General features: G+C 37.9%; 1 protein-coding gene across 41 annotated transcripts; it reads right to left on the bottom strand.

Annotated features, from left to right (window-relative positions):
• Positions 1-459: 459 nt before the first annotated feature.
• mgaa (MAX dimerization protein MGA a) lies at positions 460-22,300 on the bottom strand. 41 transcript variants are annotated; one of them, XM_087289383.1, is made up of 26 exons: positions 21,959-22,300; positions 16,743-17,895; positions 14,553-16,359; positions 13,991-14,069; positions 13,795-13,905; positions 13,581-13,694; positions 13,387-13,479; positions 12,658-13,283; positions 11,180-11,474; positions 10,805-10,995; positions 10,542-10,646; positions 10,415-10,454; positions 9,898-10,316; positions 9,418-9,640; positions 8,486-8,794; positions 7,232-7,534; positions 5,886-6,493; positions 5,637-5,800; positions 4,352-4,397; positions 4,105-4,224; positions 3,915-4,026; positions 3,243-3,806; positions 3,036-3,158; positions 2,809-2,931; positions 2,309-2,695; positions 460-2,224 (listed from the first exon to the last, which is right to left on the bottom strand). In XM_087289383.1, exons 2-26 carry the CDS (start codon positions 17,831-17,833, stop codon positions 1,845-1,847), a joined length of 8,433 nt encoding a protein of 2,810 aa, XP_087145509.1. In that variant the 5' UTR covers positions 17,834-17,895; positions 21,959-22,300; the 3' UTR covers positions 460-1,844.
• Positions 22,301-27,722: the final 5,422 nt, after the last annotated feature.

Genomic DNA, 27,722 nt, shown 5'->3' with positions numbered 1-27,722 from the left:
GGTAAAGTTAGATATCTACCTCTTGTAAATAATTCATCATTTTGGTTTCGATGAAGTCAACAGAGTTTCAGGATCATTTAACATAAAGCCAATGATGCAATAAACAATAGACGTACCTTACCTTGAGAAATCTGAAAGAGGTTTGGGTACACCTGATTGTCGACTGCTTTATATCAACTCTGATTCTTCTTGGAAGTACATACGTATTCTCTTTGGGGAGTTGGTTGCAAGGTAATGACCATCAGTTGATAATTAGCCATTTGTGAAATTCTCTGATGTCTGTATCCGATTTAAAATGACTTCTGAATCTTTAAGGTATTTATTAATGTCTGAACTATTTGTAAAGCTATCCTAAAAGTAACATATACCCAAGTACAATGTAGAGATATGCTTTTTATTTAAGATTAAAACCATTTGTAACCTAAAAAACAGAAGCATTAATGTAGATGCGAGAAAAACTATATTTTCACAGACTTTATTGACATATCCATTGCTTTTACAAAGGTGAGAGAGCACTGATTAATAGCATATAAAAATAAGTATTTTAACAGACAGTTTTCAGACTAACAAAAGGAATAATTTTACATATTTACAACATTCAAGAAGAGTTCCCTTGCCAATATACAGGGTTTTACCAAGCTAACTTATTTACAAAATATAACAGTTTAGCATTAAATATGCAGGAAAGACCATAGCATCTTGTTTTAATGAAATTATGCAGTGTTGTTTTCGATATCTGTCTTGTCTGAATCTAAAGCAAAACAGTTGCATAGTGAGAACTTTATATATATATTCAAGCTTAAAATGAGGAATCTAACCGTCTCGCTGGTAGTGTTACACTTAAATGTTAAAACCCTTTGAAACGTGTAATTTATTCTAAAGAGGAGAAGGGTGAAGCAAGAACAGGTTTTCACATCTAAAACGTTCAAATGCCAGAAACACTCAAACCTTCCTGATTTCTTTTTAAAGCAAACAAAAAGACAAAATAATTAAAACAGCAGTAGTAACACCTCAAAAACCGCAGCAAATACTAAAGCTGATATAAAGTTTTTCTTGTATTCCTATGTTCTCATTACTATTCCTGGTATACTAATACAATAAAACCTTTCTATGGTCCAATATGCATACAGAAGAACCTTTTGAAAGGCACTCAACATAAAATATAAACTTTTAATGTATATACCCAACTTCTGAAAGAATAGTATGTTGTTCCAGAAAGGTTTAACAGGTATTATTGCCTTAACATGCATTCAATGGGCTTAACAGACAGTGATGTTTTAGCTAGATGTAAAGACAATGGCATTTGAGTAATCTCATTAGCAGATAAAGTCACGGGTGAAACCACTTTACTAATAAAAGTCACTGGGTAAATTTAATTATTCCTAAAAAGGTCACCCGGAAAAAACGCCCTCCTACTCCAGCGGAAACAACTGTTATCCGTTCACCTTGATGGCGCTAAGGGAGTAACAATCTTATGTTTAAAGATCAAGTAACTTTTTATTTTTAATGAGCTCCAGTGGGAAATAAACAACAAGCTCCAATATGGAGGGTAGAATGAGTTAACGGCTTCTTTCGACTATCGCCACAAAGAGTGGATATACAAGAGGACAATTCAATTGACGTCTTGCCGGTCAAGTATGTTGAGAATAAACAAAAAAATAACGCCAAAATTATAAAGTAAAACTGACTAAACGTCTTTGGATATCCCAGAGGCACAATATGTGGTGCCCATGGCAGCACGTCTTACACAGCAAACAAAAAAAATAAATACATATAAAAACACATCCTATTTTGTACATTAAACAACATGAGCAGCAGCTGTACCTGATTCAATGATTGGTAGATCACATTTGTGGTGTATCTTGCTCACTTGAGTCCAGATTGGGGATTGAGGGATTGATTACCTTACCAGCATCTTGAGCCTTCAACCCTAGAGGAACCAGTTTAGGCATAGGCCGCCATGTCACACTGGTTCCCTCATTGGCAGATTGGCCTGATGCAGCTTCATATGCAGCTTTCATGTGCAACAGAGGTGGGGGAGTAAGTCCATCACCTGTAGCATTGCATGTTGATGCATGTGGGCTTGAAGCATTTGTTGACTGTGCAACCCCGGATTCAGATGAAACCGAAGGGGAATCTGACCCAAAGATAACTTTGACCAGGTCATCCACTTTGGGTGGGATATCGATTTCATCTTTAGAGTCTGGGGACATCAGATCTTCATCTAGAGTTAAGAACAAAGGACTTAGAGCTCGGTCGTCTGCCGGTTCTTGATCTTCCGGTTTGTCAGAACAAGACTGTACATCACCTGGCACGGCAATTCTCTCATCTTCATCCTCATTAGTCAACTGTTGGCTAAGAAGAACAAGTTCATCCAGCAAAGACAGTAAATTTTCATCCTCAGGATCATCGCTGTCATCGGGACTCTTATTCTCCGGCACTTCTGGGTTGGACTTGGGTACAGATGCACCTTTCTGATCTTCTACGACTGATTGTTTGGGTACATTCGTGGATGGAGCCTCATCAGTCTTTTGCTCCAAATCTGGAATTTTGTCATTGGAAGAATTCTGCTGATTGTCCACAGATGTTGGCTGTGCTTGGAAAACAGGTTTATCTTCCACAACTTTCCGTGGTACTACTAGATTCTCCGCCAGAGAAATAACATTGCTGATATTTGGAAGGCTTGCAGAATCCACTGAAAATTACAATCATTTAAAAATAAATACATCTCATCAAAATGAACATCTCTGAAGTTTAAATAAAGGAAACTTACTAAATATACATAATCAGAGTAAACGGGTAACTTACCTTTTGTGTTAATATTAACAGGACTGTTTGTGATTTTAATAAACTGAGGGTGCAACATAGGAAGAGTATTTTCCACTCGAAGCGGGTGAGATATTGTGGGAACTATAGACACAGAGGCTACACCTAGTTGAATAAGATAAAAACAACAATACAAATGCTTATCAACAAACCACTTTTTTTTCATTATAGAACTTTTAAAAGAATTGTTAACCTGTTTGGAGACAAACCTGGTGTAGATGATTGTTGTCCAACTGAGGTGATGCCAATCGGTTGAAGTGAGTTGTTTATGGTTATGATTTGATTGCATGGAACCATGGTATTCATCAGAGGTAATACTTGAGGTATACACACTGAATTAAACAACAAAATATGTGAACATCCGAAACCAAGTTGCATCTACATTGCAAATATATGTAAATGTCTCTCATACTAACCATTAGTTAAAAGAGACTCTTTGACTGGAGATCCTTGCATCGCCTGAGATGAGGCACGCGAAAGAATGTTTGGCCGCATTCTCTCACGTGTGATTGGAGGATGTTTAATAGGACTTGGGATAGAGACTGGTTTCATGACTAAAGTGGAGTTGAAAGATGGTTGAATAGGTGTTGATGTAGTTGTTACTGTATTAGTATCCAGAACGTTAAGAGTGTTTTTATTACCATCAAGGTCTGCAGGCACTGAGACTGATGGTGTAGATTTAGGAACACTTTCAGTCATTTCCGGACTTTTTTGTTTTTTAATACTCAAATCTATCGGTTTGGAGGGAGAATAGGTGACTTTGGAAACATCGTTTACTTTGTTCTGGACCGCTAAACCTTTTGGTTTATCACAAACATCAACTACTTTAGATTTGGGTTTGGATTTGGGTTTGGGTTTAGCTTTGCTTTTAGCCTGGATGGGCTTGGGATGCGTCTCTTTTGTTTTAGACTGGGCCTCCAGGGCTTTTTGTTTAGAAATGATTTCATTAAGCTTCAGGCCAATGGACTCTGTACTCTTATCTGTGAACAAAAACAAATACAACCTTTGAATGCAGATGTTTACACATTCAAATGAACCCCATTTCTATAACAACACATCACAGATACATATATGAATGATTGCCTTACCACACAATTGTGAAAGTGTCTGTATGTAACGCTCTTTCTTAAATTGCAGCTTCGCTTTTTTTTCTACCAAGTAGTCCTCCAGCTTAACCAGATACTCAACTTCTTTATTAGCCTAAAAATAAAGAAGAAAACATAATAAGTCATATTTTCAGTGCAATTACAAGCATGATTTGTAGCAAAATCAACAAACCTTTGTGAGGATCCTCATCCTGGACACTTCAAATTTCTTTGAAGACATTCCCAGAGTCCCCTGAAGTTTAATAAAGCACTCACTGAGTGTTTGGCGCCTCTTTCTCTCCTTTCTTACCTTCTAAAGAAGAAGTTCCATAATGAAATGCATAAGTTTTTTTTATGTATTTTAAAATGCAAAGAAAATAACTAGTTCAGTTGTTTCCCCAGTGTGCTGGGGATACATGAAATGTAGAGGAAAAGCCTACCTGGACCCTTACTTCCAACATTTCATCATGAATGCGCTTCTGGTTACTGAAAGAGCAAAACGGTTTAAATGATGTAAGATTTTTGAGAAGAACTAGTTTATTGTCTTAAGCAAAGCATCTGTTCACCGATGCTTTCAAATACCTGGTTAAAGGCACAGCATGTAACTTTTTCTGATAAATAATGCAGCTCTGTTGAGTCTAATAAAGCACACAACATAATAAATCATCTCTGGTGTTCCCCCGTTTTCTATAAAACCAAATTGATAATCGAGGGTGTGTAACATCATTAACATGAACACACAAGACATGCTCCATCTCACTAATTAAAATCGCTTATTTCTCGGAAATTATAACATTCCTTTTAACACTTGGGATAAAGTATAAAGGGCAAAATATAAAATGTGGTTTAGTTGTTTTTGAATACAGTAGTGCCTCGCTAGAATGCGGTTTATCTTTCACGGTCTTGCAGATTTTTTTGTGTGTAATTTGACATGCTTTTTTTTTTTTTTTACAGCGCATTGTGTTCTGCGTCCTGCTTACTTTGCTGCTTACACGAGCATCGCTTTTTGTCTAGTCTATTTCAAAGAGAACCGATCGCACCAGTTGCGCGTCCTCTACACACGGTTGTTTTGCGTAAGTAAACGGGAGCGCGCGTGTGCTTTTTAACAGTTGCGTGCATCACATCACCTGTGCGCGCGAGTAATCATCCTCTCATAAGGTATTCACCTGCTTCTGCTCGCGCGAACACAGTTATTTTTGTCAGTCGTGCTGTTTCTCGATTCTAAGATCACATTTGCATGCATATTGGGCCATCCTTATTGTCAAACCCTACTTTAAGAAAACTATAATGTAAAAATTATTTCCAATCTGCCAAAGTGGCTAGTGGGAGCGGCTGTCTAACCTGCCAAAGCAGAAATCTACCCGCATTTGGCGGGTGTTAAAGTAAAGCCCTGTTTCTATTATACAGGACTTATTTTTCTACAAAAGTTTGCTTTTTGAGAGTGTTTAAACGAGAGGAAAAAGTTTAAAAATGTTAATGCCTGTCTGAGAAAAGTGTATGAAGTGTGCAATGAGGGTTTACAGCCTTAAAACATCTATAATAATTGTAAAAAATAAAGCTGACTATGTTGCTCATTTTGCCTATTGCGGGTTATTTAACTCCCACAATGAACGAGGAACTACTGTATTACAGTAAAAAAGCGCATGTTTTGTGCCATCAAATGCCAAAATAAACATTGAAATTGCAATTTCATGTCCACATAGTCGTCTATTAGATGTTCCTTACCGTCGATATTGATTTCTCCTGAGTGCAGACGCCCTAAATTTTGCAATTCTGTTTTGCTCTGCAGACTCTTCAATGGTCTCAATGTCAACCACCATCTCTGCATAACCCTTCTTCTCAGAGTCCATGCCATCTGTATCCTCTATCTTCTCTTCTCTATCGGAAGCCTAGAGAACAGCAAAGAAAATCCTGAAAGAAAATCCAAAAATAACAGTTTGCAGAACTACAACAAAAAACTCGTGAAACTCTTACGCTCATACAAGATGCATCCTCTTGGTCATCGTCACTGTATAGGTCAGAGTCATCAGTTAGTTCTGTTGAATCAGAACCAATCTCTTTCTCTTCGGGATCTGGTGCCTTGTTAAAATGTTTTTCTTTCACATTAGCATTATCGCTGCTATTTTGTTTAGCAGGATCAATCGTAGACTGCTTCAAGACCTGAACGACAGTCTTCTCTGTAGATTGTGAGCTAAAAGAAACGTTGGTCTCAGAATTGCTCGAGTCTTGTGTTGGCGGCATAGAACTTGCAGACTTTAACAATGTGAGGCCACTCTGTGAGAGGACAGTGGAGGAAGTTGAAGTAGTTGGTGGGAGAATTCTTAATGTGCAAGTGCCAGACTGTCCCAGAAAACCCTGGACAACTTTAAGGGTAGAAGGAAGACTGCTCAAGGAGACTGATTTGGATGAAGGGGGTGAAATTAACTTGCCACCCATAGATGAAGATGTAGAGACTGGTACTGTACCACTAGGCTTTGCCAGTGTTTGTGTTGTTGGGATGGAAGATGTGACTATGGTGGCACTGCCACCCTGAGGCTTGTTCATAGACACTGTAGGTGGTGCAGGCAATCGGATAATGGTCGCTGTGGGAAAAAGTAAGGTTTAATTCATAAATATATGAATGTCTTCTGAGCCATTACATAAGTTTCCATTTTTACCTAATTCGAGTCAAAGATGCTAGTCTTTATTTGCACTAATTTGGATTTTTAATTACCATTTACCAGCTTCACAACAAATGTAATCTCCAAAAAGTGAGTTTTTTTTTTTAACGCAAAAGAAAATGGCTTAAATGTGCTCTTTACCAGTTTTTGATTTAATGATTTCAGCACTTTCTTTAGTCCCACTTAAAAAGGAAACTTCTATTAATTACTCACTCTCATGTCATTTAAAACACTTCTGCATCAGGTTTCACGTTTACTTTGAGCAGTACGGTGTACCGTTTTAGAGTCCGAAACAAAACATGCGAGTGATGTATTGACTATAGTAATTCTTACCAATTTGTATGAAAGACATTGGCGAACAATAGTTTTACAGTTATTTTTGGTGCTCAAAAGTGTTCTTGGAGATCCAATGAAGTCACATAGAATGTTCTGACAATCTGCACATCTCGGGACCATTGCTATCTATAGAGGATGAGGGAGCTCTCTGATTTCAACTAATTTGTGTTACAAAAATGAATAAGGATCTTCGGGGATTAGAACGAGATGAGGGTAGGTAATTAATAACATAATTAGCATTTCTGGATGAATTAATCTTTTAAAGTTGTAGACTATTATACATAAATAATAAAATAAAAAAATAAGTGTGGCAAAAGCACTTACGTTGACCTTGAGAGAGGAGGTTGGGTTTGAGAGCTTTAATCTGACTTAAAGGCACCAGTTGCATGAGTTGTCCATTAGGATTACGATATAAGGTGTTGCCATCAGCTGTTTTAACAACCTGAAGCAACATCTTTTGGCCTGAGGTCTGTGGGGGACCAGTCGGTGAGACAATTTTTTTTATCTGAGTACCACTATTGGAGAGGCCTGTATTTCGGGAAGCAACAGTGATGTAAACAGTCTTTTTAGCAGGAGAAGTCAATCCAGGAGAAGATGCAGAAGTAGTTGTGGTTAAAGTAGATCCACCTGAAAATAAAGATGAAGATGTATTATGCCAACTTACATACTGGGACTTATTGGCTTGGTGAAAAACAAGCAATGCACTATGCCAAAAGCACCAAACTAGCCCAAAAATGAAGATATTGATGAGTGTGACATTATGTTCACAATAGCAAACTGCCAATACCACTATGAAAGGTGTAAGCAGTTTTCACACTGCCAGTGACTAAACTGCTGTAAATTCACATCTGTAGTTAGAATGTTATGTCAAGTTTAACAACGCTCACCTCTGATGCTTATACACATTTTAAATGAAGGTCCAACTTATTTAACAAGGTTTCCTGAATATACCATTTTATTCAGGCTATGTTTAATAATCAAAATAAATTTAACTATATCCACTTAAGTTAAAATTTATATTTTACTTTACTGTGAACAGTGTCACACACATCTTTACATCTAGGCCTGCAAAAAAAAGAAAGTAACGTGGAATGCCAAAATCAATGATGGTTTTGTGAAGCTTGCATAAAATAAAGCACATTAAAGAATTACAACCTAAAACAATAGAAACAAAAACAAATGAGAACTTTGGAGTTATAAGGGTTTCATTTTATTCTTAGTGTTGAGATACTTGAGCTTAAAAAATTTAGCATTCTATATAGCATCATAGATGCATCTAGTTTTAAACTAACCAAAAAAATAGATCATGTAATGTAATTAGGTTAAAACATGTAAATTGTGACAAAAATGTAAAACAACCTTATAATTCCAAGGTGATGAGATTCTAACAGACAATCATGGGAAAGATATGTATTGTTTGCAAATACTCAAGCATATTTGAAGCAACAGCAAGCTCTAAATCACAACAATCCACATAAAGACCAAGTATATTAAATTCTCCAAGTAGATGCATGGCCAAGGGGTTTTTGGAGACGGAGGCAAAGACACACAATGGCAAACCAAAGAAACCAGTCTTACCCAGAGGCAGGCTGGGTGACTTAGTGAGGATGGTGAAGGCAGGGACCTGGACATTTGATACAGTGGGAATAGTGGTGCTACCTGTGGAATTTGAGGACTCAGACACCTTAGTAACCAGGCCAGCTTTAAGAGAAGAAAGAGCCACACTGGGAGCCCCAGCCTCTTTGCCAATCATCAACAAGGGAGAGGGGATGACAATTTTTGGAACAGAAGGCTGTAAATGTGAGGTGCTAGTGTTGGACACATTTTGAGAGTTGATTTGGTTGACCACAAACTGGCTGAAAACCTTTTCCAATGGGGACCGGGCTGCTGTGCAAAAAACAAATTACGGAGCAGGTTAAGTCTGCCAAATAATCCACGTTCATATGCAGTAAAGCTGAAAAATGTAAAACTGTTACACATGGCTTAGTAATACACTTATGGCCAGTTTCCACTGAGCAGTACAATTCGATACAGTGCAATACTGTATGCATTTATGTCTGTTTCCTTTGTCAAAGTTACTAAAATTGCAAATTTTACTCAACCATTTTCAGGACCATTTCCTAAGGGTACCTAGAATTGCAGTACGGTACCAAAAAATTAGAGCTAGACGATCCCTACTGAACGCTATTGGTTTACAGACAAATGCCAACAGCACACGCAACAAGACAATGGGAATGGCAACATAGGAACAACAGTGTCATTTTGAAATACAGCTGAAACTATACAACAATGGTGCACAGGAATGAACCATGCTCAAACAAAAATAATCCATGCTCAAACCAAGCTTGTCATCTTCTTGTGACAAACAGCCACATGCCAAGATCCGAACTGTACAGTACTGTACTGAACCATACCGCTCAGTGAAAACAAGGCAAAAATGTCCACCACTTTGGTCGAAATCCTTGTGTAAAAGCTCTGAAGGGGAAACAACGAACATTTGCTTGACTTACCCAAAGACTTGCTAACAGATGTGGTTGTTGAAGCAGGTGTACAGGTAACTTTAGATACTGTAGTCAGAGTAGATGATGGAACGGTTGTGACCGGGGGCTTAGTAATGGCTGATACTGTTGGACATATCCTCCCTGTGATGTAGGCTGCTAGTCTGTTGGCTGGGTGCAAAGCTCCCATGTGCCCCAGCTCTAACTTGGCTTGAGGATAATGCTTTCCATTGACCTGCAATAACAAATTATTATGTTTTACAAGTCAGATTCTCTGTTCAAATATAACCTCAGCTAAAAAATCCAGACATGTCTCAAACAGGAAGTACTTCAACCACTCTTGAAAGCAGCAAGAAATGACATTTGCAATCCATTTAAGTTTTTATTTATTTTAACAGCAACTGTTTTCAAATTTTGAAACATAGATAAAACATAGCTATTGTCTATTTCTAAGTACTTCAAAATTAATTTGTCTGATAATTGTATGCATACCATTATCTGGCCTGGGGCATCGGGTGATTTTTTCTCAGCCTTGAGCAATCCTGCAGGGCAACACTTAGAGAGGAAGGGCAGACCTTTCACTTCACTCGTCTTTACATGCTTTTCCAACTCCTCTTCTTTTTGTGTAACCTTTTCATTTTCTGTCTTCTTCTCCATTGGCTGAGAGATGATGACTTTGTATATTTCAACTGACCCATTCTCCTCCTCTTCCAGAGTCTTAGAGACTGGCTTAATGAAGTACTTGCCAATCCAGAAAGGCTGGTTCAAACGATCTTGAGCCATATGCTCACACACGATCCGCATAACGTTATTTCTCATGTCTATACTAGTCCAAGTGCATTCAGACATCATCTCGAGCCGTTTGGCGGGGCCAGACAAATTTAGAGGTACAAGCTCACCCTCCTCGATATCTGTGAGCAGAAGGTAATAAAAAAAAGAGATGGATTTCAGTGTAAGTCACCATGATTACACCAGCTATTAAATAATCATCAGCTAGTGTAAAACTAACCTGGTGTGGAGACTTGAGAGATGTGGTGCTTGTTGTCATCCTGCCAAAAGCAGAAGGGTTTTGTATGAGTAAAAATTGTCAAGTGAGCATTACAAAAAATATGCTATCCTTCATTTGGAAATCTCACCGCTTTTGGTTTATCATGACAGTTTGAGTGAAATGGTCGAGAACGAGCACATGTCAGGTTGATCTCGATATTGTCCTCACTAGTACTCAAATTTCTCTCTTCCACCTTTAAGAAAATATTTAAATAACAGGTTAACACAGACTAACATAGAAAAATATATGTACAGGTAATCCACAATGGAAATTGTACATGAAATGAACAAAAAATGTATATGAAAGCTGATTGAAATGTATAAAAAAAAATAGAAGTCTTGAGTGCCTCACCCTTTTTTGTTTTGAAGGACTGAGAAAGCTTTCCAGATCATGCTGAAGTTCTTGAGATAGAAGTTGCGGCTGTGGAGATCTCGGAGGAGGAGGACAGTAAAGAACCTCTTTATCAAAATTTCCTCTTGTCCGATCCCATAATGTGCTCACACGTTTTGCTGGTTCAGGTGCTATTTCTGGATCTGTCAAAACTGCAAGAGATGGACATGGTAATTCAATTCAATTTCATTTGCATAAACTCCTTTGTAGATACAAAAACTTTCAAAAGAGCTTTTCAGGAAACACAAGCATTTTGGAAGAATATGTAGTAAAATGTTAGTTATAACAATGTAACAACTATTACAATAAATGATAACTAACATTTCTGATACTGACCATATGTTTTCCTCATTTTGTTTTTCTTTCTCCATTTAGCCTTGTTTTCTTCTGACATTCCTTGAGGATCAGAATCATCGGCTGTACCTTCCTCCTGTTTGGGAGTCTTTAGTGCAACAACTTTGCGCCGTAGGCAGCTACAGCCCAGCATGCACTGTGGCTTTCCACAGTGATGATGTCGCCTCAAGTGAACAAGGCTGGCACACACGCAACCAAGCCTACAGAATACATTGAGACACGGTGGTGCACGTCGTCTTATAATTCTGATGGCATCAGCACTTCCTGTAGATGCCCCCTAATAGAGGAAAAAAAGATTGTAAAGAGTGTAAAGTACCTTGGAGAAAAATTTCCAATAATTCAGTGTCGCTGTTAATGGCAATCACTACCACTTCCAATATCACACCACACATTAGCCACTTTTCCACTATTGGGCTGAACAGTTGGGTACGGTTCCAGTTCTATTTCCACATAAGCCTGGTATTGAACAGCATTCAAGGGACTATTAGACAGCCGTGCTGGACTGGTAGAGTGTGTAAGCATGACATCACCAATCTCTGTTGCATTCACTCATGGATTCAGAGGCGTTCCCAGGCCAGCTGAGAGAGATAGTTCCTCCCGCATGTCCTGGGTCTTCCCTGGAGCCTCCTGCCAGTGGGACATGCCAGGAACGCCTATCTAGGTAGGCATCCAGGAGGCATGCGAAACAGATGCCCGAGCCACCTCAGCTGACATCTCTCAAAGTGGAGGAGCAGCGGCTCTACTCCAAGCTCCTCTCGGGTGACAGAGCTCCTCACCCGATCTATAAGGGTGCACCCTGCCACCCTACAAAGAAAAGTCAATTCGGCCGCTTGTATCAGATTGCTGTTGTCTGGCTGCCAATTTCAATTTTTTTATTCATTCATTTTCTTGTCGGCTTAGTCCCTTTATTAATCTGGGGTCACCACAGCGGAATGAACGGCCAACTTATCCAGCAAGTTTTTACGCAGCAAATGCCCTTCCAGCCACAACCCATCTCTGGGAAACATCCACAAACACACTCATACACTACGGACAATTTAGCCTACCCAATTCACCTGTACCGCATGTGTTTGGACTGTGGGGGAAACCGGAGCACCCGGAGGAAACCCACCAACTGAGCCGAGGTTCGAACCAACGACCTTCTTGCTGTGAGGCGATAGCATTACCTACTGCACCACTCCCTCGCCTTTTTTTTTTATTCAGCAAAGCAAATTTCTGAAAAATGAGTCCCCAAAATAGAAATATCTACCTACTGTCCCTATTATAGTTCATATTACACATACATTGACAAGGCAACTGTTGATGCAGTTGTAGTTTGAATTCTGCTATCAGCAGCACAATGGATGGTTAAACCTATCTGTGCTGACTGGCCCAGATAGGTATGAAATAGAATGATTAAACAGAACCATTTGGCCCAAAAGTGGAAAGTGGCTTTAGGCTAGTCTCACTCTGACTTGTACCTCAGCAGTGACAAGAGTAGCTAGAGCGATGGCCGCCCTTTCTTCTGTGATATAGGAACGATGTCTGCCTTCCCACACTGCTCCATCTTCCACATCCAACAGCTTCACCAGAGTCTTAGGCAAACCTGGACTACGCCCACCTGCACAGGTTGACGATGTGGAGCCAGAATCTTCAGCCATGGGAGTCGTATTAGAAGCTGGTACTTCAGCCACATCAGGCTTTTCAGGACTCTTAAATTCCTTCCTACTTTTATATTTCTTGTTCTGTTGTGGCTTTTTCGTGCACAGAGGTTTGGCGTCTGAAATGACTGGTTTTGTTTGCTTTCCTTTACCAGGCTTCAAAGGTTTTTTAGATTTATTTTCAACTTTTGACTTAAATGTTGGCTTGACTTTATTTGTTGTTGGGGTTAAGATAGCAGGTACTTGTTTCTTAAGTACGCTATCTAGGGTGCGAACATAGCTAGTGCTTTTAGTGGGTAGCTGGTATGCTACAGGGGTACAATCAGCCTGTGATAAGCTGGCAGCTCGTTCATCAATCAATTTGCCCTCACTGGCCAGGTACTCATCCAACATGTCACTACAAAATGCAGAGAGGTTGCTCTGTCCTGCATCTGTGCTTGACACACCTGCAAAATCACAATCGTTTAGCAGATGTATCATATCAACATTTAAAGCTAAATTTAGTTTTTTATGAAAAAGGATTTATGAATAACTCTTTAAATTGCATACCTTCACTTAGTGATGCAGAGGGAGCAAACTTATCTCTCCAACCTTTAATTTGGGTGAAGTCAGAAGTTTTTCCTGTCCTTGAAACAAACTGGGCTACAGGAAAAAAACAATTAACGACGATTAAAATCTGAATAATCATTAGGCTTGATCTGTATGCATGTAATTAGTTTGTTATTATTATTACGATCTGTTACCTTGAGATGATGTTTCTTCAGGTGAGAGAGCAGGTGGGGGTATGGGTAACTGCACACCCAAATATTGCAGATCAATTTCCAGTGTGACGTCGAGCAGATTCAACTTCAATCCAACTAAGTAAAAGAATGACACATTTTATTGTTTTGATCTATATTGTTATGTAATGTTGTATAAATGTGAAATCAATAAATGAGAATTGCAAAAAACTAAAACCTTCTTGTAGCACCGGATGAATGACCTGTCTGTTCTTCATAAATTTCAGATCATGTAAAAGGACTTTTTCTAGCCCTTCGATCTTTTTCTCTATTTTTTCTTCATTGTTGCCTGTTTTAAGTAGACAAAAAAAAATCCATGATACTGTAGATAATTGTTTGTTCACATTAAACACTGTGAAGCTTTTAATTCTTACCATCTGGATTATCTGTGTTTTCTTGTGCCGTCTCTGGTTTATCATCATCATCATCTCCAAGATGTATCCGAAGAGCTTTCTGTTTCAGAATTAAGAAAGTAAAAACCACAGAGTGTGAATTAAACACTGTTTAAAAAATTCTGTATTTATGCAAGTAAAGCAAAAGCAACCGAGTCAGGTGTGATGACAATAAGATTAATTCACAAGAAAGACTGGGTTTAATCACTTAATTTTCGTCAGGTTTGGTGCAACACTGAATATTTTTGAAGAGTTCAAAACTACATTATCATCTTTGAATGCCCAAAGCTTTGGTGTCATGGATAGTTAAATGGGTAGTTCAACCAAAAATAAAAATGATCTAATTTCTCTCTCCTCACTCGTTCTAAACTCGGTTGACTATGCATCTATGAAAGTCAACATTAACTGGTTTTCAGCTTTCTTTAAGTTTGTGTTCAACAGAAGCAACAATCCATACATTTTTAATCATTTGTTAGTGAGTGAAAAGTGAGTAAATTTCCAGCTTAGAGTGAACTGTCCCTTTAACACACTTTATTTTAGTTACCTTTGACATGAATGAGACGAACAGTTGACCTTCGACATCCTCCAGGCTGGGCTGCAATGGAACAGGTACAGGTCCATCGAATACTTCACTATCTTCACCCAACTTCAGCATTCCTACTTTTTTCTGTTTTCCCTTGTATTTTTTGCAACTGCTTCCATGAGGTGACGGTTTAGTTGGTTTGGAAATACTGTTGTCAGAAACAGCAGTCTCACAACTAGCAGCTGACTCCAAATCATTAAGGGAATTTGCTCTATCAGGGCAGTGACTTTGAGAAAACAAGTCACCTGTTTCCATGGGATGTTCAGGCCCATTGTTGACACTTGATGATAATGATTCTCTTGAAGCTACAGTTCCTATGAGTGGTCTTTCTGGAAGATCAAAGATCTGTCTAGGAGGTTCACGCCCGTCATTGAAAAAACCAAGTGGGAACGGGTCACGAGCGGAAGCAGCCGTGCAATCCAATAGCCTCTCTGGAAATGAATCAAGAGCTTTTCTGGGAGGTACTGGTCTATCACAGAATAAACTTGGAGGAAATGGGTCGGGAGAGGAGGGAGCTGGGCTGGGTAAGGAAAAAGCTGGCGAGGATGCGTCATCTAAAGGCAAGGAAAGTGATTCTTCATTTGTGAATAGTGTGTTTTGAGGGATTTCTTCTGAAAAAAACTCAGGACAAGAGCCTGTGGAACTGTCTAAAAGACAATCAGAAATGGAGTCACCCTCAGCTACATCAGGCATTGAGTTAATGTCCTGGTAAGAGTTCATGTCGTTGTCTGTACTAGATGGTACATCAAAAACTGACGTGGGAGAAGGGACAACTGGGGTTTCAACAGTGTCAGTGTTAACTGTTGGTGGACAACTGTCATGCACAACATCACATGTTGAATCGGATGAAATGTCTGACTGTGACCTGAGTGTGTTATCATGATCTGGTGTGAAAATGGCATCAGTGTTATTAGAAATGTCAAGTGCTGGGTTAGAATTAGGTTTCGAGGGAGAGGTAGTGTTTGGGGCACTGAATGGATCACTGCCAACTGGGGAAGCTGAAAATCTATCACATAATTGTGTTTCTGATGGTATAAGGGGGACAGTTGTCGATGAATATGATAACGTTGTGGACAGAGATGTCATGTTGTTTGCATCTGTAGTTGATGATGTAACTGTCTGAGATAATGAGGTAACTGCTGGTTGTGAATCAAGGTTTGTGGTAACACAAGGTACAAAAGACATTAAGACAGATGAGCTTTCAGAGGTTTGGGCAGGTTCACAGGACTTTTCAGAATCTGAGAGTGAGCTGTGAGAGACAGGTTTGGGCAAAATAGGTCTTCTCTGTTTTAGAAACTTAGCGAGGAGAGGCAGGGGCACACGTTCAGGTCTCTTGTGTGGTAAGGTTTTCTTCATTTGTGCCTCGGGCTTGGCTTCAGTACTTAGAGAAGAAACTGTCTCCATTTTTTTTTCATCCGAACAGGATAGATTTTGGTCACTTGATTTCAATGTATTCTTGTCAGCACTGTGTTCATCAATTTCTTTTTTAATCTCGTTTGCTTTTAATACACCTGTTTTTAAAGACGTGTCTGTGCTTTCACATCTGAGAACATCACCTGCACCATTTCCATCTTTTTGATCAACCTGCAAAGAATTTTCTGTTATGGATGATATATCAGCTGCCTCCTTTTGTTTACTTGTGCAAGCAGTAGATGGCTCCGTGGCCCCACCAGTTTTGTTGATATTCTCAAGTGATAACCTTTTTACTTTCACATGAGCACCTTTAATGAAGTCGGAGAATGCCAATGAGGATGGACGCTTCTTGTTACTGTTAGAGAAAGAGAGATAAGATCAGACAGAAAAACTTGTTAGATTTAGCAAAAAGGTAAATATGTACAATGAAAAACATGATAAAATAAAATAAATGCAAACATTTAAGCCGTAGCTACATAACTCTGTCTATATGCAATTAATGTCATAATGGGTCAGGAGAATCCTATTGATAATATTAGATAAACCGTCAATATGTTTATGGCTCAATAATACTATATTCGGAAATGTAGAAACTTTTGTGCGTCATGGTTTCTTTCTAAAGCCATAGAAGAATGCATATAAATGGCATGGTTTCACAGTGAGTATCTTTCTTGTGTACTACATCTCCAGCTAAATCAAAATTCTGCTTTCGTTTGACAAATTGTTAAAACTACTTACCACAAACTTTGAACATTTGTGTCTACAGCTGGCGCAGCACCATTAACAACTTTATTTTCTCCATTTGTAGGGTTGGGAACGTTTTGATTCACATTGACCTTTACAGAAGCTTTTCTCTTCATGAACAGTGTTTTCAAGTTATTCAAGGTTGTCATCTCCTTGCTCAGCTTGAGCTCACTCTCTGTTTCATCAGTAGACAATCCATTCTTGGCCTTAGATGATCGCGCATTGACCGCATCCTCCCTGAAACCTTTGGCAAAGGGGTTGTAGTCAATCTTGAGCTGGGTGATGCAAAGGTTTTGATAGGCTGTGACTGCAAAAAACTCAGTCTGAGCAAAACTGAGAGTTACAACATTGGGTCTGTCCAAAATTAGAATGTCTTTACTGACTTTGTCTGCAGGTATAATATGAATTTGTGGAAGGTATCGGTGCATTGAGTGCAAAATAATATGGCCCTCTTGATCCAAGGTGTTGCAAAGTTTCAGTCTGTAAAATGAAACAGGGTACTGCATCCAATGTAAGCCACTAGCAGGGGATTCTGGGTGTACAAACAACCGTGAAATATGAGGCTCAGCCTTCCCATTGGGTTCCCATCCTTTGCCACTCCATTTATATCTGCAGTTATCAGCAGGTTTAATATCCATTGCCAAAACGTAATTCTGGAAAGGTTCCATTCCAGAGAGACGAAACCGGCAATAGGGGAACATTCTACGTCCTTGTTTAGTCAGAATCATCTCTGTCTTACATCTATGGAACTCGTTCCACATGTTGTTGTTATCCAGGGTCACAGTAATGCCTCTACATCTAGCATCTGCTGGCAAGTTCTCAGATGGTGTGGTGCTGTTAGTGTCTGCAAATGTGGAGGATGTTGGTTGAATGCCTGCCACAGTAGTGCCAATTGAGGATTTCCCCATTTTATTTGCCTCACTAATTGCCATTAGATTAGCCTTGTCATTCCCACTATCACTAGATTGCAACTGTTTTAAAACAACAAAAATGGAAGGTGGAGTGGTTGTGGGAGGTGCCAGTGTTGGGGCAGTCACGCCCTCTTCATGAAGCACCATTGCACCCTGTTTCTCTGTATCGGCCATGGGAATTAAGTCATCTGGATAGCTTCTGACCCTCTCACATTAGGGTATATCAGGTCTACATCCTTAAAAAAAAGAAAGAAAAAAATGTGTATATAACATGGGATTTTTTGACAGCTAGCAACTGGAAAGCTTAGCACAACATTAACAGTTTGTGTTACTTAATAGATTACTACTAATCAGTCGAAGCCCTGATTGGCTTCAGTGCAGAAACTTGTAAAAGACCAATTTCTTCAAGAAATGCACTACCTTATAAATCTTCTAACACCTTTATGGAGAAATGTTTGAACAGTTAGACTAAAAAGTTGTGTATTGTGCTTTGTGTACTACATACAAATAATCATTCATCATAGCAAGGCATTAGCCTCAAGTTAATACTCGTAAGGGCATCTAATAAGTCCTATCAGTCCTACATGCTGGTCTAGGGTAATTGAGGTATGCTACTGCACCTTCCAAGACAAGTGCAGGGTTGAGATTCAACTATGCATTAAGCTGGCAATCCATGAACAGTGTTAAGTAAATGACTTACCAACTAGTAACATCTAGCTCAGTAAAAACAAATAACAAGAACATTTGAACATATTCATGTTGACATTAACTGTAAAAATGGGGAGGAGCCAACACCAAGAATATCATACTTATAAAATAAAAAAAATCTACCTTGAAGACAAGCTGTACACCAACCAATGGGTGGACTTTGGCTATTTCCACCTTTTATTATAATAATATAATTTTTCTGTAATAAATAAAGTGCTCAGCCAGAAACTAAGTCTTAAAATATGTGTGATCTAAATGTGAAGATTGCAAATATGAGAGTTTGAGATGGTTACCAAACAAAAACACTTGCGCATCTCAACTAAGCTTTTGTTAGCAGATTATTGAAAATGGATCCTAATTGCATGTGGAAACAAAGTCTTTGAATGACACCAAAACTGACTAGTAAAAACTGACTTCAAAACAATGGTTTCAAAAGGTGAAAAGGAAAAAAAGAAATGTTGGCCTCCACAAAACTGATTTTAATGAAAATAACTTACTTCTTTCTTTTCATGAAATTGATACATTTGTAAATATAACAAGTAAATGGGGGGTAAAGAGAAAATATGCACACGTAAGGAAACCTCTTTGGGAACAATCATTACCATTCTTGTAGTTGCAATTGGAGCCACTAGTTGCATCATGCTAAAAACAAGGTAATGGGACTTGAGTTAAGCCAGTTTAAACCAGCTTCAAACTAAACAAACAAATAAAAAAGGTTAAATACAACGTTTATTTAAAATATACTGTGTGTGACAGTATTTGTAAACAATACACAGTCATGAAAGGTTTTTAACTCAGGATATGTGACTTATCTGTTTGGTTAGAACATTATTTGAAAAAAAAATGTGATGGGAAACAGTTTTGACAGAGTAAATTCCAACTCAGACACTTTTTAAATATTGTTAAAATACACATTTAGTGAATGCATATAATTTACTCATGTACCTATGAGGTAGGGCTAGGCGATTAACTAAAACTAAATTGCAAATTCGATCAAGCAGAGCTGCGGCTGTCATGCACATCTTATCAGGGAAGCACACCTCTGTAATCAGGGGTAAATCTCCTCCAAAGCCAGAAGGGGCGCTCGTGTACTAACTTCAAATAAACCCAGAAAAAGCTTTACTAAAAAAAAAAAAGCTAAGATTTAACTACTCTCATTAGAGCTGCACAATTAATCGAAAAAAGATCGCGAACTCGATTCGACCCCCTAGACGATCTTAATTCAGCATTTCTACGATTCTGTCAATAATATTTTCAAGTTCAGGAGAGAAGAAAAGGCGGCTGCAAGAGTCTTTTCATTGTTTCACATACATTGCTCAGTGACATGGACACCTGCAAATCATGTTAAAGAGTCACATACTATTATAAGGTACAATTCACCTAAAAAATGTAATTTCTGTCTTCATGTAATGATGTACTCGCAACCGGGAAATCAAACGTGACGTGAGCTGCTGACCATGAGCTGTTACCACAGAAAAGGCGCGATAATCATACTACAATGATAATCATCACATTTTAAAGTTATGATTGCGACAAACATTTGATATGTTTTTTCTTTCATAAAGAACACACAGTTGTGCATGAAAATAAATGTTAACAGTGTCAGTATAACTATTCTAGCCTGTATAATGTTGATTTTACCAGTTTATAAAATGGTCTAATAATATTGCAATGACAGATTGCAAGCATAGGCCTTTATCTCAAACATAATTCAACATCAGAATTATTATAAGTAGAATAAAATTATTTTTGGAAACCAGTAGACCTACACATAATGTTATTATTGTCATTTTACCATATGTTTGAGAAAAAACAATAATAATTGCCGACTCATATTAATCTTTATTTTACATCTACAGAATCGTGATCTTTATTTTAAGCAAAAAAATCGTGATTCTTATTTTAGCCAGAATCTTGCAGCTCTAACTCTCATTATGTTTCTTATGTTTACTCTTGCTATGTTTCCATCCAAAGATGCAAATTAGATTCAATGTGCAAAACTGAAATACTGCATAAAACATTTGTGAATGAAGGGTGGTAGCTTTTGGAGGCGTGATTCTGCACTTTCAGAGAACAGCTACTCAAGACAGATCTGGGAGGTAATAATAGTGAATCATTTTAATGTCTTTGATTTATATTTTAACATCACATATTTTGTTAAAATCATTTTTATTTGCATGGTTGAACTTATTCTGTAAATGCGTTTCCGTTGTAGTTCATTTGCACTTTTTCTTATCGGATGAAAAAAAAGTTTACCCTACACAATTTATGTGCATCTTGGTGTTTCCAATAAGCATGTGTATGTGATATTCCTAAATGCACATAAAAAAGGTGAATGGTAACACAGCTATTGATTTAAGAAGCCTACTCCTCACAAAACCAGAATTCTCTCACAGATTTATTATGTCTATTGTAAACAATAATAATAAATAATCCTTAACTGTCAAAACTACTATATTTAGCAATGTTTTGTTACATCCAAGACATGTATTAAGCAAAAAATTGTCTGAAAACAACATTTTATTAAATATTAGTTTCTTAGATAACTTATTATCCAATGTATAAAACCAATAAGGTATTAAAGCCATGCTGCATTGTAAATAAAGATTGCTTCACTGCATGCCCCTTAGCACTGCCTATATTTACAATATAGCATGTCTGTTTATGTTGATGTTAGTACTAGTGATGGCTGCTTTCAAAATACTGTTCTATGAAGCTTCGGAAACTTCATGAATCTTTAGTTTTGAATCAGTGGTTTGGAAAATGTATCAAATTAACTGGACTGTGTAATTTCATAAACAAGACTTAATTTCATCATAGCGGTTTCGAAACATTTTTTAAATATTCAATGGTTCGCCACTAGGGGACGATCTATGTAATATAAATATAACGCGCGGTTTCCCTCATATCACCCCCAGTGGCAAATCACTGATTAACTTACATAGTTTCATACAGCTCAGGAAAAAACAGAAATACAAGCAAATCTAAACACATTTTGTCTTCAGCATTGTAATATTTTGTTTTATGATTGCAATGCATTAATTACATACTGGTTTTGCATCTATAAAAAGTATTAGTTATTAACAAACACTATTAACAGACGCACTAGAATATAAATTTGTTTTAAATATAGTTATGCTTTTCGTTAAAGTGATCAATGCGTAACATAATATAACACACCATAACACAAACTTTTTTCTGTGTGCGAAAACAAATGCAACACACTCAAGCGACAATTTGTGTATAAATCAGTGTTGTTGAGGTATAGTGTATTTTGTATGCACAAACAATAATACTACAAAAATGTGTATTTTAACGACATGACAACGCTTTAGCCACATGCTCTTGATAAAGCAAAACAAATCCCATCTTTAACACACATCGATTTTTACCAAAAAATGTAAATTACTCGAACGATTTGTAACGCGATGTGCTCGTGAATACCGAAAAGGCTAACAAACTAGTAGTTCTGCTAAACAACAATGCAATGCTACCTATTTTACCTAACTCACAGGTGAGTAAACGTGGCAGCCACGGGCGTGCATGAATATTATATGTCTTTTTAAAGTCAAGAAATGGAGTTTCAGTCACCTTTTGGATAAAGTGCGTCGAGTTATATTCGTCGATGTCGCGTGTCTCTACTAGGCCCGACAACTAAAAGTTGGCGCGGAAGCGCGTGCACGTCGAAACATCTCGAATGGCGGGCGAATCTGATGCGAGATGGTCTGCTCTGGCCACGCAGTAACAACAAAAAGCGCCCTTGTTCATCCGGTTTCTTTCGATTTCTATAACAGATACAGCTGCCTCCGGATTAGACTGTTACCTTGTGGCAATAAGAAATGCATATTATGCATACTGTCTCTCCTGTCTTCGTTAATCTTGTTTTTTTTCTCTCTCCCTTCCCACATTACTACACCGTGCGTCTCACCCTCTGAGGTTTGCGTGCGTGCGATGACGTCAGAACGTCGCCGCTCAAAACATTGCACGTCGCCCTCGTGTAAATGCCGTGCGCATGCGCTGCTTCTGACTGATGAGGATCGATGGCTGTATCGCGCATGCGTTTACTTAACGCCTTTGTTTACGTCATGGCTGCCTCGATCCGCACTGGTTCGGTTTTTATTCGAATGTCGGAGAGGAAAAAAAGGTCGACATGTTCAGCCCGTGCTTTGACGTCTGATGGCGTTACACATGCGAAGATTCGTGATCGTAGCTTCATTCTGGGCTCCGCAAATTCGGATTTAAAGACAGGGAGTTGTGTCACGATGCTGCCATGCCCCTTTCTTCAGTGCTCCGCAGTCAAATCCTTTGTTCATGGCACCATTGAACACGCTCTCCATGTTTGCTTGACGTTACCTGATTTCATTTTCGGAGGACGGACAATTTTACAGTGGCGAATAGATATTATACAAAGTAAATACAACATTAATTGGGCAAATTGCGTGTTCTTTTGACAGAAGCTGCTTTGTGTGGTACATTATTAGATCTTGCTATAGAGAAAACGTATTGGCTATTGTTGCCTTGTAGCACTGTAGGATGGTGTTTAATGCTTACTCTTAACGTTATATTAGATGACACATTTATTGCGTTTGGAATTCCACTGTTTGGAAACAATACAAATGTTAACATGTACAAGAGCAGTTCCTTTCTAAACTGATATTTAACAGTGTGCTTTTATTATAATACTAACTTTAAATGAGTCCAATTAGAAACTAACCAAGCCTGTATAATCTAAATCATATTAACTTCAAGGGATAGTTCACCAAAAAACGACTGTTCTATCATTGTTTACCCCCCCCTTTACTTTTTCCAAACCTGAAGAAGAAATTTTGAAAAATGCTGAAAATCTGATAGCATTGATAGGCTATTTGTTTATCCTACTATGGGATACCAATTATGATTACCAGTTTTCAGCATTTTTCGAAATTTCTTCAGTGTTCAACAGAACAAAGAAACAAAGATTTGAAACCCCTTGAGAAAGAGAACTTACATTTTTTTTTGATGAACTATCCATTTGTTGATGCAAAGAATGTTAAAGATGCTTCATTATTACACCAACTACACTGCACCATTGAAAGCATGTACCCAATATTTACCCTGATAGTTTTTATTTACAGTCTCTAAAACTAGTAATAATCACTTAAACTATCATAGTTATCACACATTGGTCTTTCCATTGTAACATTCTCACTATTTGTAATGTAAATTTTCATTTGTTTTCATCCTTCCACAATTAAAGCTCTTTAAAAAAATCAATCAAAAAGTCTGAAAGTCGTAGCACTGAATGCTTATTTTTAAGAACAAATACATTCCCAATACTTTTTAAATTCATTTCAAGCATAAACGTGATGCACACTTAGCAATTTCATTGGAAACAAGACTTCTTTTACCAAATGCAACTTGGTTTATAAATATTTAGACATTTGCACTTTGACATTAGAAAACAAGACAAAATACAAAACATCACTTTTTTTTGCAGCGATTATAAGGTAGCCTACAGTCTAAATTATTTCCATATTCTAGTGTTTGGGAACAGAGTTATTAAAAATAAATGAAAACACCAATGGAGATTGGTACGAAGTTGCATTTTCAAACTGAGACGTTTGAAATTAATTTCCCTCTAAACATCCCTGTAAATTTGTGCAGCATGTTGTTTTTTCCATATTATAATTGCAATTTTGGAACTTGGTTTTTAGATTCCTTAAAGGAACACTCCAATTTTTTTCTTTGGAAATGGCTCATTTTGCAACTCTCCTAGAGTTAAAGTCGGAATGAAATAAAAATGTACTCTTATTGTTATATGTATATAGTATTGCTTGATTTTAACGATGCATCTGTGCACTTCATAATTTTGTAAAAAATTAATTTGCCCTCAAATCTATTCATCAAATATCATAACCTTCTCTCCCCAGTAAAGTCTAGATAAGATACTGCTGCGGATATGCACATCAACATAGCATCGTTTTTTATGACACTGTATAACAATAACATTTTTACGTTACTACTGTTGGGGTTAGTGTAGGGGTAGACATTAAAAAATACAATGTATTGGGTAATTTGATAAATAACAAATAATACTCGGTACAACTACTGTTTTTATGTTACTGTGATGGTTGGTTTAGGGTTGGAGTGGGGGTAGACGTTAATAAAATAAAATTATTGGGACAATTTAATAATTAATGTAAATCATTTTCGCTAATTTCCAGCTGCAACCGTATCTGATCCAGTAGCAACCTCCCTCCACCCATGAAAGTTTTCTTTACCTCTGGTCACATGGTCTGCCTCTAGGGCGGAGCTATCAGGGCGTGTCTCTTTTCTGCTCTGCCTTAATCCATTCGTTAATCTTCTTTCATTATGTCAGCAACGTCCATCTTCCAACAATCCAATCAGTTCCCAAAGAACAAAACCATGCACCGCCCTACCTTTTTTTCCTTATTTCAGTACCATTTCAAGTGGATGTACATCATGATAATGAAAAAGGGTAATCTGACATCTATTTCATGGCCATTTTGTAATCCCTTCAGCCAATCTCTGGGAATGGTGGGAACACTTTTAGCTTAGCATATATCATTAAATCAGATGTGTCCAAACTTGGTCCTGGAGGGCTGTTGTCCAGCAGATTTTAGCTCCAACTTGCCTCAACACACCTGCAAGGATGTTTCTAGAAAGCCTAGTAAGAGCTTGATTAGCTAGCCCAGGTGTGTCTGATTAGGGTTGGAACTAAACTTTGCAGGACACCGGCCCTCCAGGACCGAATGTGGACATGCCTGGATTAGACCATTGGCATCTTGAAAAAAAGCTTGAATAATTTTCCTAATTAAATCTTGACTCAATGTAGTTACATCATGCATTGACCTAAAAAAACAAGACTGATAAGATAAAGTAAGACTAATAAGCTAAAACAAAAAGTTGCTGTTTTCTAGGTCAATACACAGTGTAACTACAGAACAGTCAAGCTTTAAATTGGAAATTTAATTTTAGCGCTATGCTAATGCTCTAATCCAGCGGTTCTCAAAGGGGGGGTCGGGACCCCCTGGGGGGCTGCTAGACAATAAAGGGGAGTTCCTTGGTGATTTCCAAAAATCTCATATACTTTATTAAACTATTAGAATGATCATATTTGATAATTTATTATATTTTATTTGTGACCTCTGAGGTTATTATGCTAGATTAACAACACAGAAATAGCGTTAGTTGCAGCAGATTGATTTTGTGGTACAATATTAAACTTTGACACCTTTATGGCACTCACATACATTAAAAATTAAGGCCACGACTGAACAAGGAGGACGATCTCCAAGTCTCCATAATTAAACCAAGAATAGTCTTTTCATATAAATAGTGCTTCTCATTAAGTGAGGTTAATATTAAATTAAATGAATAATGACTATACAAATTATATGGTTGTAAGACTGTTGCACCTTTTTTGTGTTGCCAATATGCTTATGTTTATATAGTTCCTATTGGTGTGTGTGCACCATTGTGTGCAAAATTTGTATGCTTATAACCACCTATGAGCATAGTGGGGGTCGCGAGCCACTGGAGCTGTTATTTTAGGGGTCGCGGGCTGAAAAGTGTGAGTATCCCTGTTCTAATCCAAAGGTCTCAAACTCGATTCTTTTAGGGCTGCAGCTCTGCAGTTTTGCTCCAACTCGAATCAAACACAGCTGATGCAACTAATCAAGGTGGTCAAGACTAATACAGCCTGTTAACCAGGTGTGAGAGCTAAACTATGCAGAGCTGCGGCCCTCCAGGAGTTGAGTTTGAGACCATTGCTCTAATCCAATGGGGTATATACACAGCTAGTGTTTTTCAGCCAACAAACTTCCACTTAGGGCTTTATATGACCATTTTCAATTTCATAAGGTTCCTTTTGCAGCAGCGATGTTGTAATAATTCAAATATAATCAGTTAAATAGACTGAAGCATCCATTTGGTTGTTAAAGCTGGTCCAAAATGCTGCCGCTAAATTATTATGTAATTTCAGAAAGTATGACCACATTACCCCTCTTCTAAGAGGCCTTCATTAGCTGCCTGTGAAATTCAGAATTGATTTTAAAGCGCTTTTACTGGTTTATAAATCCCTCCATAATCTAGCCCCATTCTATCTCGCAGAGCTGCTTCATCCTTACACTCCTGTGAGATCTCTTAGGTCGAGTGAGCAGAATCTTCTGTCAGTTCCACAATATAGGCTAAAAGGTAGAGGGGACAGAGCTTTCTCTGTGGCAGGTCCTCGGTTGTGGACACCTTGCCCCTTGAGATCAGAATGGCTCCATCATTATCCACTTTTAAGTCACGTCTTAAAACATACCTTTTTAGCTTGGCTTTTTAAGATTATTTTAATAGTTCATTCTACCGCTAATTTTTTACATCTTTACAGACATTTCGCTTGCTTTATTTCTATGTGTTTATATTCTGTCTTTTTATTTTTTATCTTGTCTTATGTACAGCACTTTGGTGACTTCTTTTAAATGTGCTTTACAAATAAATGAACTTGAACTAAAGCGTAAAAAGAGACATACGACTGTTTAAACGCAGGCGCCGTCATTAGCAGCAGACTAGCACAGAAATTCCATTGAAAACACTGGGATGAAATTCATTTCCATATTTTAAAGACGTGGTGCGGACAAATATAATTGAATGCATTGCTTCTTGTTTGGTCAGATACTTTGTCGTATCACAGCCAAGCAGTGAAGATCGCTGTTTTGTTTTTTTTAAAGAAATCCGATCTTAAACGCGACGATAATTAACTGGAAGCCTTGGGGCTGAATTTAAAAGTCTGTGTGCAACTCTAAAGGAGTTCAAAGAAGTGGAGTTTATTTAAAATATTGCATTCAGGCCTGAGCACACTTGCATCATCGATGATGCGCTGTTCAGTAAGAAGCGCTCTCGCTCAGCACAGTGGAGATTTCTTTATATCGTTATTTTAGTCGTTTAGGATGTAGCGACATACAGACAAATATTTTGTTGAACCCATCAGCCACTTTTGGCTCTCATAAACAACCATAAAGTCCTCGTGCTGCAGGTATTAGGAGGTTTGCTGAAGGTGCAGCTGTCGTGCAGTGAGGGGTATGTGTCTTAAATAAACTACGACAGTTTGGTTCATTGAAAAGTAAGAATGATTAATAAATCTATATAAAACAGTCCCTTAAAAGTTACGTCTCGTCTTCATTTTCATACAAGATTTCCATTTTTAATTTACAGTAAAAAATCTTTGTAATGAGCTGCCAGTAGGAGAATTGTTTTTTTAGAGTGTAGGTGAAGTGGATTAACTAAATTTGCCATAGTGTACAAGTGTGTGTGTGTGTGTGTGTGTGTGTGTGTTTCCCAGTATTGTGTTGCAGCTGGAAGGGCATTC

This window comes from Danio rerio, chromosome 17 (genome assembly GCF_052040795.2).
Source record: "Danio rerio strain M-AB ecotype USA chromosome 17, GRCz13ab, whole genome shotgun sequence".
NCBI lineage: Eukaryota > Metazoa > Chordata > Actinopteri > Cypriniformes > Danionidae > Danio > Danio rerio.
Note: the sequence above shows the minus strand (reverse complement) of the source record. Positions and strands in the feature narration are given on the sequence as shown.

Coding starts and splice junctions, on each gene's coding strand:
- mgaa (XM_087289370.1), bottom strand. CDS start 17,833: ATGGCCGATACAGAGAAACAGGGTGCAATGGTGCTTCATGAAGAGGGC. Junction 4,027..4,104: donor GGATGAGGATCCTCACAAAG/GTTTGTTGATTT, acceptor CTTTATTTTTAG/GCTAATAAAGAAGTTGAGTA. Junction 3,807..3,914: donor GACACTTTCACAATTGTGTG/GTAAGGCAATCA, acceptor TTTTGTTCACAG/ATAAGAGTACAGAGTCCATT.